This window comes from Melozone crissalis, unplaced genomic scaffold, assembly GCF_028551555.1.
Source record: "Melozone crissalis strain CALT ecotype California unplaced genomic scaffold, PUWL_Pcris_2 ptg000027l_1, whole genome shotgun sequence".
Lineage (NCBI taxonomy): Eukaryota > Metazoa > Chordata > Aves > Passeriformes > Passerellidae > Melozone > Melozone crissalis.
Genome location: NW_026535805.1, coordinates 5,372,354 through 5,393,615, shown reverse-complemented (window position 1 = coordinate 5,393,615; position 21,262 = coordinate 5,372,354). Strand labels below are relative to the sequence as shown.

Sequence of the window (21,262 nt, the reverse complement as noted above, 5' to 3'; positions counted from 1 at the left end):
AGTATTTCTGTACTGAAAATAATATGGCTCCCATGAAACAGAATTAAGCCAGCATGCAGGATTTTGTATTGTTAACTTTTATACAGATTTGCACAAGAAGTCAAATTAAAAAAATTCAAACCCATTTGGAGCATGAGAAGATCTGAATAGCTTATCATAAAAATCCTTCCTTTTTTTTTTTTTTAACTTCCTCTTATCAAGACTGTTTCATACATAGAAGTCTGATTAAAATTTAAGCAGACTGGTTTAATGAGTATTTCTGGAAATGCATAATTGCATACTTCTGGTCACCAGCTTTTACTGGAAGTTTGTTTATTCCTGCATAAATACAACTGCCTCAGTATCTTAGGCTGCTTCAGTGCACTAGAAAAGATGTTTTATTAAATAATTACATAAAGTATATTGACTCATGTTCCCCAAGACTGCAGCAACATATTTTCCCTTTATTTCATGAATTTGTCATGATTACATTGACTCATTTTCAGAGACAGATGTAATTTGTTACCTGGGAACACACTAGCAATTTCTATTAAGTATCTGGACAAGATCTAATGCAACCAGGGGGTGGGGAGTAAAAAGAGAGAGAGAGATTAAAAAAAGAAAATAAAAAGCAGCCTTCTTTTAAGTCACAGATATTTCCAGAAATCTAGAAGAGAGCAAGTGAACTATTATTTTAATGAATATCTAAGCCAAACTTTTCAAGTCACTGATACAAAAATTGCTACACAAAGTAAGTTAATTTCCATTTCCCATTCATTCCATACCCAGCTTTGTTTTGTAAACACTGGAGCAAAGCCTCAGTGCCAATTCTGAGAATATGACACAAAAGACCTTAATTTCCATGGGAGGGAAAGCAGGTACTTCTGAACACTCAGTATGGAGAGGAAAAGCAAGGAAAATGCAAAAATTATAACCACATATTAGAATTGGATAAAGTCCTGGACTGACAAGCACATTTAGTCTCTGCATTTTAGATATTCTGACATTACAATACAGCCTTCTGGTTTTTTCCCTCAGGGCTCATGCCCACTTCTCCCTTTTCTCTTTGCAAACCTTAGCAGTGAAACACTCATTTTTTTCATTTTGAGAGGTCTCCAGCAATGGTGCTCTTTTAGCTTCAGTCTTAAAACCAAGCCTTTTAATCACACACTGCTTCAAAATCTCCACCCCAACATCCAAAAAAACGGTTTTATTTATGTTCAAAAGCAGTGGTGCAAAACCTGTTCTTCAAATTAAACATATCTCTGTGATTAAAAAATAAACCCAAAAAAATGCTGTTTGTCAGCATGAGTCCTACCAAAGCCAAAAAATAATAATGGTTTAGGAAGGACTTAATAGCTTAGAGTTTGATTAATTCTTAATTAAAAATTAAGAATTAAAAATTAAAAAGAGTCAAGGATTAGAAATACTTGGGGAAAAGAAAGAATCACAGAAGAGGAGCTCAAGAAATTGGATATGAAAATTGGGAATACTAATTAAAATACCTTAAATCAGATTTTAAAAGTCTAAGGCAAAATACTTTTTTCAAGCATTCTCTTATCCTAATTTCCCTTGTGGAATTCACTAAAAGAAATTTTATTAAAAAAATTTAAATGGGATTGAACTGCATCTTTTGAGAGAAACTGATTCTACCAAATTCTTACCAGAGATAGATAGAATTAGGCTTTTTGTACAAGAAGAACTTGAATATTTACATGAAACATATACTTGATTTGGTGGCACTGGAAGGATACATTTAATATTCAAATGACTCCTAATACTCACCTGACTGCATTGCCAATGAGATTCTAAAAGTTCAGAAAAAGCTCTATTAAAAAAACTCCAATTTATTTTTATTTCAGTGTGAAGAGTGTTCTCTCTTTGCTTTCCTCAAAGGAAAGGATTTGTCTATCCTAAATGGACGAATATCAAGAGCAAGAACTGCACAGGGAAATGATTATGCATGTAACTCTTAAAAATTTCTAAGTGAAAGAATTTCAAATGGTTACAAACAACTTAAACTTAATAGACTGTTTCACAGATTATAAAGTAGGGAAAAAATCAGATAGTCCTGCAATACTTTAAATCAGTACTTTCTGGCCCAAGATTTAGCAAATTATATTTTAATGCTCACTGGAATAGATCTGTTGGATTGAAAAATTGACAATTTTAGATTACTACTTTCCAAAATAGAACTGTACTTTTAGATTATTGTCCATTTTAATGCTCTTATCAGTGCAGATTATTTTTATGCTTTTATCATACAGATGGCTCCATGATGTCACGCAAAGGAGCCTGAACTCAATTTACTTCTCTTGATGTGTGTCCCACCCTCTTGGTCTGCTGCTCCTGCCAGCTTTGAGAGGCAGATGAAGAGACACCCAGAGATCCTTGTGCCCAAAGGAAACAGAACAACCTCAGTTCATGAAGAGCTAGAAATGGCACTGCATGTCCCAAGCAGGCTCCCTCAGATGCTCTGCTCTAAAAGGGTCACCATAAGGAATGTCCATGTGGCAGCCAGGGAAAAGACAAGGCTAAGTAATATTCCATGGAGTTCTACTGGATCTGATTTACCCCAACAGTTGCAACTACTGGTACTCTATCCAACAGAAGACATTCCTTGAGGCTATGCAAAAACAAATTTTTAAAAATCTGTTATATGGCTAGAATAGATACATAGTACATTTTTACTGTATTTTTTTACAGAGAGAACTTGGGTGCAGTGCTCACTTCAACATGCAGCATTTGGTCAAGTATGTCAGAAAATACTGAATTTCACACACACTTGTATTTCAAATGTTTTGAAGCGACTGAATGAGACAAAAAAATTCTACTGTTGATACCTGTGTATTGATGTTGATAAATATTTCATAGGTTGGCAGGTTTACTCTCATTGCCAGTGATGGCTGCTGCATAAAAAAGGAAGAAAATGTAGCCAGTCCCCTCCAAACCAAAGGGCAAGCTCAAGGCACTGAGACACTGAAGAAATCATTCCATAGCCACTGACTGAGCAGACTTGAATGTCAAAAGTTCTTAAAATAATACACACAACCACTTCCCCTCCCTCTCCTTCTACACATTCTTTGCAGAGTAGAACTGTACCCCAAAAACAGAAAAACAGACCAGTTCAGTCCCAGAGGAAAGCAGTGCCCCTATTTTATATTCAAAGCCAAGGCTTCATAAGTTTGTCCATTAAGTACTGCCAAAAGTAAATTTCCATGTATAATTTGTTATTAATTAGACTTCCTCACTATATACTCTGCATATTTACACAGGTTTCTCTTCTGTATTTCCTTGCTTTCTGCAAGATCTAATCTACTTTGAGTGCACCTCTGGTCTCACACTGATACCTCAGCATGTAAGCAGCCTTCTTCCCAAACACAGGATCCAGGACATCCCTGTTTTGGCTCTACCTCTCAATCAGACAATATAAGATTGGTGCTGTTACTTCCACACCCAGACAAACAGACAGAGGCACTGTGAAAACACAAGGGCTGTATAAGCAGAGCCATTATTGTTCCTTGTGTCTGTGTGGTCCAAGAACAGTAACAGTGGACACACAGTGATAGATGCTGTACAGATAAAAGCAGTTGCTGCTGTTCATTTGCCATGCAAAATTAAATTCAGCTCAATTCATTGACTAATAAAAGTCCACCTAGAAAAAAATTAAAATACAAATTGTTTAAAGAACACCCATAAAAAGTAACTGAGGTCACCCCACCTGCCCCCCCAAAAACGTGAGAAATACTTAATTTTCCATTCCAAACAAGATGCAGCATGAATAACTGCAGAAAATAACTAAAATGCTGCATTCACCCCACCTCCTACAGCTGCAGTAGCACAAGTGCTTTAGTAATAGATTCAATCTACATGACAGTATTCACTTTTTAGGCCATTATTCACTTTCTACATGTACAGAAAGAAAATGCACTTAACCCAAGCATTAAGATTTTTTTTTCTAGGCTCAAAGGCAGGATAATTTACTTCCTACTTACTACCTATTTTTAAAAAGAGAAATATTCGGTATTGGCACAAATCTTTCCTAAGTTCTTCAGCACTTTTCTCTCATATGGAACTGTAAAGTTCAGGCTTCATCTCAATTAATGGGAGATGCAGGAGACTAAAAGCTAACCATTAAAAGAAAGAGAATTAAACAGACAAAAAAAAAAAATTATTTATTCCAAAAGTGGAGGCAATGAACCAAATTTATCACTACTGTGAGGCAAAAGCTGCAGAAAGCACTCCCTTCTTTCTTGACACTTTGCTTGAAGCCAGCCATGCCACAACCTGGCTCTGCCTATCTGCAGTAACCTGGCAGCTCTGTCAGGCCATCATTAGGACTACACATTTCCATCATTTGTCTCCTCTGGTTTTCTTAATTAGGTCTGAGAACATGACCTTTCCTACAGATGGCCATATTTAGCAACCAAGAGATGAGATAGCGTTATGTGCACAGGTAAAAATCAATATCTAAGCCCTCTGGATACTGCTGTGGTTTTCAGCACTGAAGAAAACAGATCTCTAGACCCCTGAAGCTTATTTTAGCCAGACGTTTGTGAGCTTGGTTAGAAATGGGGGAGAAACAGCAATAATTCATGTATTAGAGCACAGGGTGTGGGAAGAGATGGGAAGGCTGATTTTTCATTTGTAAGACTATGTCCATGTTTGCCTTACATGCATACATGCACACTCAGGAAAAAAAAAACCAGAACCAGGAAACAAGCTCTATTTTCCTTTTACTTTGAGAGGAAGAACAAGAATAAAGATAACACATAAGTAACCTAAAGAAATCCTACTTTCTGTGGTAGCAAATAAAAAATTAACCCAAACAGACAACAATCTGCTTCCCTATGCTTCTGATTCAAAGCAACAGCCATTTCCAGAGCTTTTTACTTATCTCAAAGGAGCAAAACGCCCAAACAATATTTAGTGTTACTAGCATTTAATATCTCTCCATCTTTTCCAATTCTAATTCCATCCCTACTATGAAATAGACTACAGAGCAACCACTTAGCTACTCAAACAAATACCCTTTGTCATCTCATCTGACTTTGTGCCTCAGATCGATACAAGTGTGCTGAATGGGGGGAGAAGAGGAGTAACTGATCCCTGCCTCTGGAACATGCCTCCCTTTATACACAGTGTAACTCTCGCTCTAACAGCAGCTTTTTGAAATAATTCAGACTCTAATATATTCAATTAGCTCTCCCTCTTGGACAAAGGCTATCACCATACATTATCACTGAAAATGTAATTCAGCGTTTTAATTCTTTTAGCCTGATACAGATTGAATAGCTTAGGCAGACTACTATTCTCTCTTTAAGAGAATGATAAATCATGTCAGCCTTTCAAAGCTATGAAGAAGTAGCCCTGAAATCCAGTAACACCCTTACTTATCTGTGACTTAGCAAAAAGACTAATCTGAACATTTGGAGTGCAGAAGAAGAGTCAACCAACGTCTCAACAGCCTCAGTAGAACCTACAGAGAAGGTCAAGACCAGGGCACAGGTCAAGACCAGGGCACATTCACCAGGGGCACAGCAACACATCCTGCTCTGGAATTCTCCTTTGGTAGGGGCTGTCCATCAGCACACAGAGCAGATGTCTCTGAGCCACCACAGTGTATGAGCCTGGGTAAGACATGGGAAGGCAGCAGAATCAGGCTTGCAGCATGGGAGAGAATTTAACCCTGAATGCCTGCAGTGGCTATATATATCAACACAACTTGGAAAACTGAGGATTTTGGGGGAAAAGACAGCCTGTCCCTTCACAGGGCAGCATAAAAATAGCATGTGATGGGTAGGTAACGTGGAGGTTGGGTTTGTAAGGAAGGAAGACAGAAAAACTCCTATTTGACTGGAAAAGAAAATGGGGCAGGGAGGAGGTGAGGAGATGTGGAACAAAGCAGACAGAAAAGAGAAACCCCTCACTTGAATCCCCAAGAGTGTCTGAACAGCAGGTGCTGCTTTTGCCTACCTGGTTTATATCCTGGCTGTGCACTTTAACCCAGGAATCTGCTTTGTACCATTTGCATTTCCCCAAAATACTCCTTCCACCTACCTATCTGCTAAGGAGTAATTCCAGGCAGGAATTACTGCACAGCCCTCTGGGGCCGTGCTGCAGAACAGAGGCACTTACAGAAGTCAGACAAGCAGCCCTCCTCCACCACCACTGCTCTTCCTTCCCACTGCACTCCCCCTTTTCCACAGTTCAAGGCTGCCAAGCTCCTTCTGGAGCTCCTAGGAGGCACAGCAAGGACCTTCCTATGCTCTGAGGGTTTCTGGCAGGTTACAGCCCCCAGCCACACCTGCCATGGGTGTGTCCTGTTTCTCAGGGAATTCTCACACAGGGACACCCACCAAGTAGACCTCCTTCATCATCACACCCCCAGCCCAAGGCCCATGTTCCAGCTCTCCCCTGCCCCACCTGGGCATAATAATCCAATTTCTCGATCCTTCCCCAGAAGCCCCAGTAGGTGTCACCCAGTCCACAGGGTCTCTCTCATCCCTCCTGGTCTACCTTCATCTCATCCAAGAACCACAATTTGCCAGCATCTCCTCCTCTATGCCTGGAACACGCTCCATGATACACAGCTGGGGTTTTTTGTTAAGCATGACATAAAAAGTAGGTTATGACTGCTTTAAAATTTCAATTAGCCATAGAAAATTATTCATTCACTGCTAGATTTAGCAATAGACTCACATGCAAAATACAGCACTGCCTCATTGGACAGATTCAAATAAGAACGGTGAACTACTATTTCAAACAGATTTCATATTACTCAGCTGTTTACAGTTTAAAAATACTTTTAAAATTACAGTTTCCAGTTTGCAAAATTTATCTAACACAAAATCTTTATAGGTCCCAGTTTATTCCATAAAACTGTAAATATGATAATTTATTTCCTTGCCCCTTATTGCATGCAGTGGTTAAAAAAAAAAAAAAAGGGACGCTGCATGCTTTCCAGTGTAGCTGCTTCAGTAACTCCTAAATAGCTAATTTGTATTAGCATGAGAGATTATTCCATTAACAAGGTTTAAATTAATCTATTGCAAAAGTACTGCCTCAGAGAGTTGCCAACAATTTGACCAGCAACACATTCATTTTTTCCTCTCTCAACTCTCTGTTTACTTTCCAGCTACACCACACTCACTCAGCACTAATTATCTTCATTTACTTCTATTATTCCGTATTGTATTTTTTTCTGGGACTTCGTTTATCTTCATAAATTCTGGCCTTTCAAAGCTGTACATCCTCTTTGCCTACATGCTAGCTCCTCTCCTATTCATTCACTTAACTGAGCACAAGATCATTTATATTGAATGCATCTTTCCTAATGATCTTTTACTATGCATTTATTTCTCTTCTACCTCAACTAATTGAGTGATACATGGTTCTCAATTTGGCATCAGCCAGCAATTGATCACAGCTCTCTGCTCAAACATATATAGCAATTACTACTACAAACTCCCTATTTCAGAGATTTATATGGTGGTGACATGACTGGATTCCACTCCTGCCATGAGATTTCACAACAGCATCACATGTAATAAGTTAAATTTTTTCCAATATAAATTATATCTTATGGCATTATGGATGAAAACCACAGTATAAAATTGCACAAGCTGACACTGCAAAAATATGCTTTGGAATTCAAGGTCTTAAATAGCACTGTTCTTGGCAAAAATTGTGGAATTTTCTTTAAGCCTGGTTTTTGTTAAATTTACTGATTGATGTCTGAACACAAAAAGATAACATTATCCCCCAAAGTAGGTGGTAATTCCTTAAGTGAGGAATAATACTAATTACAGTAAAGAATTACTGACAAATGCTATTTTGATCATTCAAATTTGTAAGAGACTAACATCACATGTTTCAAGGGCTGTTTAAATTTTAGACCAATATTTTCTTTTCTTACTCAGACTAAATTACAGCATGATGTATTCTGTTAACAATAGAAAGTTCAAGGCTAGCATTAAGTTGATTCATCAATCAGTATGAATATGGTATATTTTCTTCTGTTGAAATTCTGTCAGGTCAAGAAAATAATTAGTATTTAACTGTATCATTTGTTTTCCATATATAAAAGGCAGGAGAAACATTCATAACTCTACTTTCATTTGGGTAACAACAGAAATTTCTCTACAGCTATTCATTTCTTCATTTGTTGAATTCTGCTCATGTCTGAATATGAAATTCTATACTGTCTCTTTGAGCACAGCACTTGAGATCAGTCTCTTATATAATTATATGGCCTTGAACAAAGACATTAATGTTTTTTCTTTCCTCTTTCATCTGTAGAATGTGGCTATTCATACTTAAGTGCCTCTTGAATTAATTGTAGTTATTAATAGTTGTATTGATTAATAGTTAATGAATTCAAATTATTTTTATGGACAAAAATATTCTCAACCATGCAGAGAAGAGACTGGAATTTCGATAATATTGAAAAATGTGAATTGAAAATATACTAATCTTCCAAACTGCAACAAACCCAAAGAATTTTGAAATTGTCTGAAAACCACAGAATTCACATTCAATTTTGTTTCAAGAAAATATTTTCGGTTATATCTTATAATGGAATAATGAAGCAAATTGCAAAACAAAAAGTTACTTCAAAATAGGAAAAAATATCCAATACCAGAATTTTTTCAATTGAGTATCTGCTTGCCAAAAATATTGATCAACTCTAGTTTCATCTATTACAATTAGTGGATCATTTTAAAGATGACAAAAATGGTTTCACTATTAATCTAGAGATAAGTAATGGGACAGTCCCAAAACTGCCCAGAGCAAAAAAAAATCTCAATACCCTATTATACATTTTTTTACTTATTCAGTGCTGCAGTTCCTGTGTCCCTTGCAAATCAATTAGTCTCCATCACAGTAATTACAACATTCTGAAGTACAAATTGACTTGTCAAGTTAGTTCCTCCATGACATTCTCAGAGTCTTCAGTGTCTTTTTTAAACAGAAAATGACAGCAGCCAGCAAAATAAGCAAGCTTCTACCTGTTCCAATCCCCCTTCATTATAGGGACTGCAACAAAACCAGGATTCTATTTCTTCCTGTTTGAAATCATATATGGAAAACATCAGATTGGGGAAAACAACATTCATATTCTTCATCTCATCTCAGCACACTGTTGACACTGGGCATCATTTCAACTCTGGCCATTTTTTAAGAATACTCTCACTTGGACTTCCAAAAAAAAAAAAAAATCCTGCAGCAGCCATGGCCAGCTCCTGACTCCATTGCCACGGCTCCAAGGGAATTCCCTCCAGCAGAATTAAAGTGACACAGAGATAAGAGTTCAGTTTGGTTGTTTGCACACTGAGCAGGGCAGCCTTGCACCTGACTTAATCCAGCTGTGAAGTCATATGGTGTATAATCCAGGGCAAGAGAGAGGTAAATTTGAGCCAGCAAGAAAGGAAGGGAGATGACCCACAAGGGAATGCTCTACACAACAGAAAAGAAAGATAAAAGGCAAAGATTTTCTGCTTTCAAGAGTCCTTGAATGTGGCTTTTATTTTTTTTTTTTCTTCTTCACTAAAAGGTTATCTTTCTCTCCACAGGCAGTTCTTGAAACAGTGATCAGCAGATACTGTCCCAAACCCCCTCCTGATGTGCTGTGTTATTCTGCTGGCATTGCTGGCAAAACCCCTCAGGTGCCACAAGCCAGCCCATGAGCCCTCAGAAGAAGCATGGCAATTTTCACCAGTGGAAACTCTGCTCTAATGATCCTATAGCAATTTATACCAGCCAAATGTCAGAAGCCACTATGGGAAATGCAGATGAACGGTCTTGAAAGGACAGCATCAAGAAAAATCTTGATTTTTTTTTTTCCTCCTTGAGCATAATTGTAAAACTAACACTGTTACACTGATTAAGGAGACTGTTGAAGAACCAGGGGAAAACTGAACTACCAATCGGCTTCTCATTGCTACAAGGCAACACTGAGATGGAGAACCTGCAGAAATACAAACCCACACAAGAATTTCTCTGCAGAATTGCTATCATGAGTCCAAAATCATCTGTGCTCAGTTCAAGGGCTGTCACAGCCCCTGGTACAGACATTTTCCTCAGGGATGTTCTGTAGGTCACATCCCCAGTCTGAAGTCAAAAAGTGTTCCTTCTGCAAAATCTTCACCAGGCTGCTTCTATCTGCCCTGGGTGAGAAAAGCTTCCTTCCTGGTTTGTTGTTTTTTTTGTTGGGTTGGTTTTTTGTCTCTTGCTTTATTTTTTACTTTTATTTATTCTTTTTTCTCTTTCTGTCTAAATGTCAGAACCTGACATATGGCCACTCCTCCCATCGCTCTATCAGTGTCACAGCAAAGTAATTTGTGAAAGCCCTGCAGAATAATCTACAGCCTGGGTCTTTCATATGGCAAACAAATACTTAAGAGGTCTCACAAGGCTTTTTTTGCTTGATCTAATTTGTGTTATTTCAGTCTGCAGCTTGATATAAAATGAAAACATCTCTAGGGAATTAAATATCAAATAACATCATATTTTTTCCACTGCATTTAACAGTTTGCCTACCTGTCCTCAAGTTATTGAGAAAACCTCTTGAAATTTTATAAAAAACAGTGTAATTTTTAAAAAGAATTGGGGTTTGGTTTTGCCCATATTTCACTTGGCATAGTTTTCTTTTGATAGATAGGCTGTCCTTTGTAAATGGACATATTTTAAAGGAAGTAATAAAATTTAAATTTTACAGGCTAAAATTTAAATATCAAGCCCTGATGAGGTAGGAATGTAAATTCCTCTCCTTCTCTGGAAATATTCAAACCCACCTGGATGTGATCCTGTGCAACCTGCCCTGGGTGAATCTGCTTTAGCAGCTGGATTGGACTAGGTGATCTCCAGAGATCCCTTCCAAGCCCAGCCACCCTGTGATTCTGTGATTCTGCATCTTACAGCTTCAGCATGTGTCACAGATAAACTCAGAGACATAGCTAGTTGATGATTTTATAACATGTAACCAGAAAGCAGACTTCTGGAATCCTCTTTAAGATTTTATTAAAAATTCATTAACTCTCTGAACTATTTATGCAGGGAACTCTTATGTATTTACCTTAGGAATATTTTCTTGGCAGACTGATCTAAAAAAACAAGCAGTTAAAAAATACCAGTTTTCTGGATTTAAGTGTCTAAATGTTAGTTATTTTGCTAGATTGTGATCTACTCCCACAGAAATTAAGAACTAAGGAAGAGTCTAGATTTCCAGATACCTCCCCACTCTTTCATTTAATTATGAAATCACCAAACAAGCACCTTCAATTGCTTCACCTTCCTCTAAAAGTGCTGTTGCCAAACAATGCTGCACACATCACCACGCATCCATACAGCACTTTCTGGTGCTCTAAGAAGATTCAGTGAGTCACTGCCTGCCTCTCTGTCACCTGCCATAGTGTACTAGAAGCAGCTGAGAAATGTGTATTTTACTTCCCAGGTGTTCCTGTGCAGAACTGGCAATAGCAGAACTGTCCTGATGGGTCATCAGTGAAAACAAGCACGGCCCGCCCCAGCAAACTGTCCTGACACACAGCTCAAACTACTCCTGCTAATTCAGATGGAGCAGCTTTCCTCACAGCTGTACAAATGATATCTTATGGCATTATGGACAAAAACCACAGTATAAAATTGTGGACAGCAGCACCTGTACAAAGGTGCTGCTGTCTGCCTCTACCTGTCCTCCTGAACCCTGAGGGTGCAGAAAGAAGGAAAATAAACATGGATTTTTAACACCAAAAACTACAGCAGAAGTTAAAGAATGGGCCTTCTGGCTAGGATTCATAAGCAAACTTCTGTGCAGGATGTGGGTGGCTACCAGACACATATGTACAGTAATTCAATAAATTTAAAAACATCCATTTCTTCTGTCCTGCACCTCCCCCCAACCATCAAGTAATAATAAATGGAAGTGGAAGTGGTGTACTGACCTCATCAACATTCTCAAATGCATTGATGACATCATAAGGCAGGCAGGAGAGCAGGTCAATCACAAACCAGGTCTTCAGGTAATTCATGCGGATCAGCTTGGGGTCAGAGATCACCTCCCCTGCCGGCCCCACAAAGGTGGTGTGGAAATTGAGCACAATGTCAACCAGAAAAATGACATCTACAATGCTGTCCACTACTAGCCACGCCACGTTGTTCTGCTTGGTTTTAAAGGAGACATTGTAAGGGACCAAAATAGCAGTGTAGAAGGTTAAAATCAGGATGATCCAGTCCCAGGTAGTCTTGAATACACAATAATGCAAAATTATATGCGGTGGAGTCTTTGGTGCCTCTTGTTTGTACTGTGGGAGGATTTCAGAACCCAGCTGCAATACCTGTAGCCAAGAGAGATTTGAGAGGAAAAAGAAAACATGCTTAATTTTTCACACTAGATTCTCAAGCTCAGTACAATAGTTCATAAAAATTCATGTCCATTAACTCCTTTTATCACCATCAAATGGTAAGCAAGCCAAGAAAAGTATTTTGTTACACAAATCAGCATCAAACTAAGAGCAGTTGCCTCTTTTAATGCCATTAATTATTTTTTGACACTAAGTCTAACGTGTGGAGTGTCCAAGACAAACAGAGAAGAGAGAACCCCTTCAGCTATCTAGACAGCCGAGACAGAAAAATGATGGGCAAGAATAGGCAGGAAGGCCAGGGCAAATAGAAATTGATGGCAAAACCACAACTGAGAACCACCAAACTGGAACAACTGAGCTCCTGTCCAGCAGCAGAACCACTGGACCACATTTTTTTCAACACTGGTTATTTAACTCTTCACTACACCCTGTCTGAAATAGTCTCATACTACAATCTATCATCAGTGCACAGCCCTCTCTTCCTCTTCTCTGGGCTGTACAGGTCCAAAGCCCACAGATGTAGCTGCAGTTCTCTTCATAGAGAGCAGGCAGGCACAACTCCCCAAGGATACTTCCTGAGAATTGCAGCGAGGAACCTCAGAGAAAGAGAAAACAATTCTTATCTCTATTCTCTGCCCCTGTTGTTTTTGGACATGTGGAATGTGTTAAGAAGATTGTTTACCTAAAGAGATTTAGTAATTAAATTCTAGGAATAGTTGTTTATATTAATTAACCAATCACTCAAAGCTGTGTCTTGGCTGTCTAGAGACAGCCACAAGTTTTTTTTAGTATGTATCTTTTGTATAGTACAGTATAGTATAGTATCTCTATAATATAATACAATACAATATAATACAATATAATACAATATAATATAATATAATATAATATAATATAATATAATATAATTTTAATAAAGCAATTATTCAACCTTCTGAATCAATAGAGTCAAATACCAATCATTCCCTGCATCAGGGGCACACTACTTTTCGATACACAGATATCTATCATTAGCCTTAATAAAGTCATTTTGGACTTCACCTTTTCATTCAGAGAAGTTCAGTATCTTAACTACCTGATGGTGTGGAATCATAGAAAGATAGAGTCATTAAGGTTGGAAGAGACCCCCCCTAAGATTGTTGAGTCCAACAATTAACCCAGTACCATAGTGTTCTCTAACAAACAAGTTGGAGAACTTCTCCCAAGTGCCACATTCCACACACCTTTTGAACACTTCTAGGTACAGTAATGCCACCATTCCCTGGGAAATCTGTTCCAATGCTTGACAACCCTTTCAATGAAGAAATTTTTCCTAATATCTAATCTAAATCTCCTTTTGTGCAACATGAGGCCATTTCCCCTGGATCTGTCATTTGTCACCTGGAGGAAAAGACAGATCTCCCCCTCACTACAACCTCCCTTCAGGCACTTGTAGAGAGGGGCTGGTCCCCCCGAGCCTCTTTTTCTCCTGGCTAAACAATCCCAGCTCCTCCTCATCAGACCTGTTCTCTGCACCCTTCACTGCCTTCTTTGCCCTCCCTCAGACACGCTCCAAGGCCTCAGTGTCCCTCTGGCTGTGGGGCCTCCAGACCGAGTGCAGGATTTAGGGGACCTGCCAAGGCACACTGCTGAGTTACACTGCAGCTAGGTCTGAATTCAGAAAAGCACTTCTGCAGAAGATGATCTGCCAGCGTGTGTTTTAAACCCTGCACCTCAAGCTGAGCACATGCTGACACCGAGCACTGCTTTGCGTAACTGCACTCTCAATCAGTGCTGCCCATTTTATGTCTGCTCTCTCTCCAGTTCTGCCCACTGCTGCAAAAACAATATTATCATGTATGTAATTCTTGGGAACTCAAGCTTCTTTCACATACCTATGAATAAAAATGTGTTTGTTTATATGTACCTGTATTCACCTGCTATACATGAGGGTGAAACCAACATCAAGAACCTGTGTCCAAATAAAGAGAAGTTAAATTTTAAAGCAATTTTTACCCTGGATGAATTATGAATGAAAATTGAAAGAAACATGAAGGCTTGCTTGATTGAAATGTGTTTGGTAATGCCAAACTCACAGAACCTGTGAGAAGTATTTAGGAGCATGGTTCCTTTTTCACATTTACACATAGTTCAGAGCAATAGGAAGCAGGAAAGGAAATTAAATGTCTGTTTTTCTCTGGGAAAAGATAAGACAACACAGCTAGAATAGAAGGATGTCTTCCTTTCATTCTCCTTATCTCAGCTTTTTTAATGTCAGTTATTTAGACGTGGATTTTATCTCCAGGCTTTTCTGAGTGCCTTTTTTTTCCTTTTTTTTTTTTTTTTTTTTGGTGAGCTGGTGAGATTTTTTCCAACAGTTTCAGCCAAAGGGGACAAAAGAAAACGATCAGCTAAACAAGCTCTACTTGGACAAAACAGTCTCAGATGAAATTCCCTGCTGCTTTGAACCTCACATAAACACTTAACTCGTGTACACAACAGGGGTCAGACACTGTCAGAGCACAGCTCCTCACACATGTGTAAATGAGAATGGGAACTGCAAGCCTGCTGACCTTGAGCCCAGTACGTTCTCCTTAAGGGAATTAACATGACCTGCCCTGACAGACCTGCATGTTACCACAGAGGCATAAAGAGTTTGGAAAAAAAAAAACAATTAAAAAAAAAAAATAAGAGGACTGTATTTTTGTTAGTGAGTGTCCAGAATGACAGCAAAAAGGAGAAAGGAACATTTTTCCAGCAGACCCAACTAGGACTCAGACATGTTCACTGCAGTATTACACAGTCTGCTGATGCTGACCCTCATTGATGCATGTTCTCCATACTACCAAAAATAAAAGGGAATTAAGCTGTCCTGTGCTGAGAGGAGCTGGAAGCAGCACAAGGCACATGCAGTCTCTCTGCCCTGCAGGAGCCACTGGCCAGCCCATGCAGTCCCCAAAAGCCCCTGGTGTGATGGAAGAGGCAGAGGTTGTGTACTGAGTCCATGTGTGTACTCAGAGCATCATTCCCTTCAGGGCTTTTTGGCAGTCCCAGTGACAGATTTTGGGATGTCTTTTCCCAACAAAAGCTCTAGTCCAAATCAATATTGCAAATATCTCCTGCCCTCCCTTTTGCACATTAGAGCTGTACTTGAATCATTTGGAGAGCAATGAGTTACTACTGGTTTTCATGAGGTTTACTACATGAGCAGCAGCTCTAACACAGGATCCTGAGCCTGAAATATGTTTCACTGGGCAAGGAGAGTCCTCTGCAACCCTCACTCACTGGAATAACTGATCAGCAAAACAAAGCACCTCCATCACACAGTATTTCATTTAGAATGATTTCAGTTCTAGTTCTGAGATTTTATTGGTGTGGGGAGACAGCATCACCCTTCAAATGCAGCAGGAAAGCATAATTGCTTCTTCTGCAATCACAGGCCTACTACAGCTTTATTTTTTAGCCCCTGGTATTACATGAGTAAGTCCAGTATTTTGGTAACTGTTCTAATCAGCATAGGAACCTCAACCATGAAAAACTGAAAAAAAAATCGTTTGCTTTTGTCAGGTGGTTCTTATCTATACATACATAAGTTATAGATTGAGAATTGCATAATGCACTCAGTTTTGGTCACTGCTGCTCTCTTTGTACACCAAGAATTTGTGAAATTTTTGCATCAAAAGAACTAAATTTCCTGAAAAAAATACTAATGTATACCTGCATACCCAATTAGGGGAAAAGGCAAGAACAATCTCCATTTGGCAAAAAAGAAGGGGCTAAGTTGTGGTGTTCATTGTTTTGCTGTAAATCGAAAAAAAGCCATTAAAATAAAGCCAGTGGAATTGTAAGGATGTAAAACTGAACTGAAAGCAGAAAAAACAGACTTCTAGTTTCCAACTTGTAAAGACAATAAACTGCTGCTTCAGTGTTTTAAAATGGCATCACCAAATACAAAGCACTTTCTGCTTACTTGTTTGAGATTCAAGGGCTACAGCACAGGAAAATAAAAGGATTGATGACTGATCGATCTCCTTCCCTTCCTATTTAGAAAGTAAACATACTCTAAACTATCTATCTGAATAGCTAGTGACCTTATAAATAAGTCTTTTGAACTTCTGCTACCCTCCTGGAGTCTCTGGAGAAGCCTCAGCAATGGTTATTTAAAGAGACCAGTGGCTTTAGTTGGTCTCCAGCAGAAGTATTGTGGGCATGAATCCTGAATGGAGGGGCAGGAGACAGGCACCAAGGAATGACACAGGGATTCCAACCACTCACCATATGGGGAAAGCCACCTGCAGAAAGCCAGAGGTGCCTCCAGTCCTCTTTTTGGGTGGGATGGAGGTGACAAGTTCTAGCCTAGGCTCCCTCTCACTACATCACTAACACACACCTTTGTAAAACCAGCCCATCTTGCTGGCACTGCTGGAGATGATTTCGCAGCCTGAGGTGAAAGAAGGCACTGCCCCAGCTCACACTCTCTCTCCCAGCAAAGGCAAAAGTCTCACGGTGCCTGGCAGTGCCAGCCAGGAGCTCTCAAAAGCACCAAATTCTTCATTTCACTGAGAAGGGAAGCATGCCTACAACAAAGCTCCATCTCAGAGAACAAGCATGTGCCTTTATCATAAAGCACAACAAAAGAGCTCAGTACTGCACAGAAACCATGGAAGGAGGTCCACAGAGCTTAGTGCTAAAGACCAAGGTTTTGTTAGATCACTGCACTGGAAGCTGCAAGAGCTCCATGCTCCACTTCTCACACCAAGGGTCACACCAAGTCTATTTCCTCACCATCCTTCTCCACACACACCACTCCTGGGTCATCTGGAGATTCAGAGCCATAAACCCCACTCTCTCTGCACCATCCATGCAAACTCAGGTCAATGCAAAGCTCCTTCTGCTCTATTCCAAGGTGCTCCTGCTGCACTTCAGCCCCTAGGGAGAGCAGGGCCAACCTGAGACAGGTTTGCTGAAGTACTCAGCTGTGGTTACACACCCACACAAACTAACCACATTCAAACTGCTTCTAAAGCTACTTCTCCTGGAGAGGGAAAAAACCAAACCCCAAGAGACTGACAGCAAAGTAATCAAGAAGAAAATGCACACAACTATATAAACCAATATGCTGAGCTTCCTTTCATGTGCACTGGGCAATTTGATTACTACAATTTTCTGAATAATTGAAACAGCTCTGGTTTTGGAAGATTTTTCACTATTATACAATTTTATCATGGTAAAAGAAATATTTATTTCTGAAACTTATTAATGAAAGTATCATTTCAATTAGTTATTATTCATCAGATAATGCAGCTCTATTATCTGCATTTATTATTTGTGGTAATGATGCATGATGCTTTAATAGCTCTCTAACACTGGAGAATTTTATTCCAAGAGCAGAAATGCCAAATTTCATCACTGGCCTTACGAGACTGTGTTCTTTTTTAAACACGGTGAATTTTTATTTAAATCCTTTTTTTTTACAAAAGGGTGAATATATCCCAAGTCAGGAATCATAAATTGCATCAGATGTGGTTACAATGATTTATTTATTTTTATGACAGTATGACTGGGGGGCAAAAAAAAAAGCTAACACAAACACTCACTCATTTCCAGCTTAATCTCTCCTTTTCATGTTTTCAATTGCACCTATTTGCTTTCTCTCACTCTCCCTTCCATTTGTTTTCCCAAGCAGTGACACAAATTGCTCCCAAACTAAGGGCTAGGTGCTACGGCTCAATATTTTGATTGGCAGTTTTAATGGCCATGGTAAGTTCCTGGTAAATAATGTTTAAAAAAAACTGGCAGAAGTTCCATTCTTAAGCAGTGCTGCTAAGCACCATTATAAATTCTCTGCTTTTATTTCTCACAACTATATATATTTTTTTTTAATTTTGACAGTCTTGTTTGCCCAGAGCTGCCTGGCAAAGGTGCAGAACACATCAGCTAAGACCACAGGTGCAGATGACACATTTACTCATTCAGGTGTGACCAGGAAGAACCATCCCTACAATCAGCTCCTTGGTGATTAAGCAACGGAAGTGCATCAGTTACTTTTACAAACTCCTATTGCAAAATGTTGTCTCACAGTTACCTAACACCTTTGTGTTAATTGCATAATTAATTTGAGTAGTGTTCTTATGACTGCTATTAGAGAAGTCAGGCTAAAAAAAAATCTGTGCCTACTGGCAAAAGTCAGAGACTGAAGCTTCACAGACACTGCTTGTATTATCCATGGCCTGTTACTCTGTCACTAACACCTTTCTTAAACTGTTCCATAAACAATAAAACATTGTAAGCTGTTGTGGCAGGCTCCAACACCTTGCTCTACTCAGGTTCTGGGACACAACAGCCTCCCAAGACATCCAAATATATAAGTGATAAATAAGTAAGAGCAACACAAATAACACTGCAATAAACGTGGAGCTTTCTCACACAAACAAGATTGATGTGAAATGCCATAGTGAGTAGCAAAAGAAAAAGGATGAGGTTTAAAAATTCACATAGGCTACTGCAGAGATGAAGAAAAAAATATTTGAAAATACAACAGGGAACTGTTAGAGATTCCATATTCAGTATTATCAAAAAACCTTTGCAGAAAAAGAAGCCTGGCACCTCATATATCTTCAAATAAAGAAAGGTGGTCTTGTCTGTATGATCATCTGCACTTTTCTTTTCTCTGTAGTGTAGTTTTATTGGCTTAAATGGAATTACAGCAGGAAAAAAAAGCTACCTAACATCACAGCTGGGGCTAATGTTCTTTGTAAAATTATGACTGCAATATTCAGTCAGCAATTAAAGAAGCTCATTTCAGACATGTAAACTATACACTTGCCCTTTATTATTTGTAATGAATCAATTGGCTGTGCCAGTAAGAATACTTGCAAAGACTTGTTGAGCACATGGACTTGCAAAAACTTTCAGTAACATGTAGTCACTGACGGCCATACTGTTGCCAAACAGAATAATCTCAGACCCTTTGTCTTACATTTTGCTGCCTACATTTTAGCATTAACTAAAATTCAAGGGTAGAGATCTAAAGAGAAGAAAGGATTATTTGATATGAAGCCTTGAGTAGGATTAGGAGGAAAACTGTTCCAAATTCCAGCACACAAAAGTAATCTCAGGGTGGACATGTGTTAATCACACGGTGCTCCTGCAGTACGTGTCTGTGGGAATGTCCCCTGTGCTAGCATGATCCATGTTATTTCTCTGCTCCAACAGAAACTGGTTTCCCCTTCTTGAGTCCTTCTGTATTAAATACTGGCTAGGCAGGATCCTGTCTGCAGAAATTCTGCCATTATACATGGTAAGAAGACAGGTGACTTTTAGTTTGCATAGGAACTGACACATATACAACAGAACCAGCAGAGTGTAGTACAGCTGACTGTATGGACACGCCATGGAACCCATCAACACCCTACACCTCCAGCTGCACAGGAAGATCAAGAATTATTGCCAAGTATAGCTGCTGCCATGGCATTCACAGCAGGAAGTGCCATGTGATACTGGCTGTGCTGTCATTAACACCATGTCAAACCTCTCCCCAGGCTGTTTGTACACCAGGGAGACCCTGCAGCTGGCCCAGGAGACAGAAACAGGAAACCTGGGACAGTCTCTCCCCCTCGTGGCGAAAGCCCTCAAACCCTAAGTGCTTCAAGGGGCCTTCTCTGCCTGCAGCTTATCTCAATCCTTTGAGAGGCTACTTAAATCACAAGGTTTCACTTTCCTAATCTCCCTGCAGTGCTGCTTGTGGCATCTTTCAACTGTTCTGTGCATAAAAGAAGTAACTTAAACACAGGTTTTAACCAGTTGGTAATGCAGGGTTGGGATCCCACTGAAAAGTAACTAGACATAAATTAATACAGAGAATAACCCTGCCATAGATTCTCCAGGATTTCCTTGTGTACTAAACTTTTTTCTCACCTCAGTTTTACATAAGTAGATAGTCCAAGATCCTACTTATTAAGATCCTCAGAAGAATGGAAACTAAGTGAGAAAGTATTATTTTAATAACACCTTTCTAAGACTTTGCTAAGATATGGAACACAACAGTGCAATCAGGTTACATGAAGTCTTTGAGACACCTGCTTCCATTCTGCTGTCACAGGACACATTTCACAGCACACAAACCAGATTCCCAGGACAGGGAGGACTGACAGTTCTTGGCTCACAGAGAGATGACATACCCACAAAGGCTAAAAACATTTCTTTACAGCCTCCTGGGGAAAGCAAAAATTACCTCAGCAAGTCTTGAGTGCTTGTGAACGTTCTCTCCTTTCTGCACACTGGGAGCAAGCTGCTGCAGCACCCCTCGGCTGCTCGTGAGGGCACGCGTCAAGCGGGCAAACTTCCCCCAACCTTGAGAAAACATGCAAGATTAGACACACATTACCAAAAAAAGCTGCAAGTGTACCTCATAAGACCTCTTATATGACCAAAGGGAGAAAAAGTTGTTAAAACAGAGCAATCTGCTTTAATACTGACCAGAAGGGAGTATAATTTAACCAAGTAGCAGATAAAAGCACTAAGTCAGAGAATAGGTGTCAGCGTGGTACAGTAATAAAACCCATGACTGCTGTGACTTTGTATTCAATGACTCTACAAAAGTACTGCCACATGAACTGCATATTTTGCAAGGATAAATGTCCACTATAGAATAATCTCATATTAAATCTAATGATCAGATTTGGATCTCACAGCACTGCAGAAGACACTTCAGACTAATCAAGATGTAAGGCTAGAGTCATGCACAATGAAAATTACAGTTGTCTGTAACAGAAGTGAATCTACCCTCAGATGCATCACGCATAGATCTGGAATAAGCAGAGAAATATATATAAGATAATAAAAAGCAGAGCAGAAAAGCAAAACAAAATCATTAATTTTACTCTCTCTAAACAAAAGGGGGAATATACTAATAGATTTTCTCAAACACGAATTAAACA

At 39.2% G+C, this 21,262-nt stretch overlaps 1 protein-coding gene across 2 annotated transcripts in view; it reads right to left on the bottom strand.

Annotated features, from left to right (window-relative positions):
* Positions 1-21,262, bottom strand: part of KCNH1 (potassium voltage-gated channel subfamily H member 1) — a 181,743-nt gene that overhangs the window by 131,168 nt on the left and 29,313 nt on the right. For both annotated transcript variants that reach the window (XR_008483197.1, XM_054279666.1), the window contains exons 5-6: positions 20,557-20,675; positions 11,925-12,317 (exon numbers count right to left, since the gene is read on the bottom strand). Coding sequence is in view for 1 of the 2 variants with exons in the window: in XM_054279666.1 (XP_054135641.1) it covers positions 11,925-12,317; positions 20,557-20,675 (512 nt within the window). In the remaining variant the exon portion in view is untranslated. The remainder of the gene's footprint in view (positions 1-11,924; positions 12,318-20,556; positions 20,676-21,262) is intronic.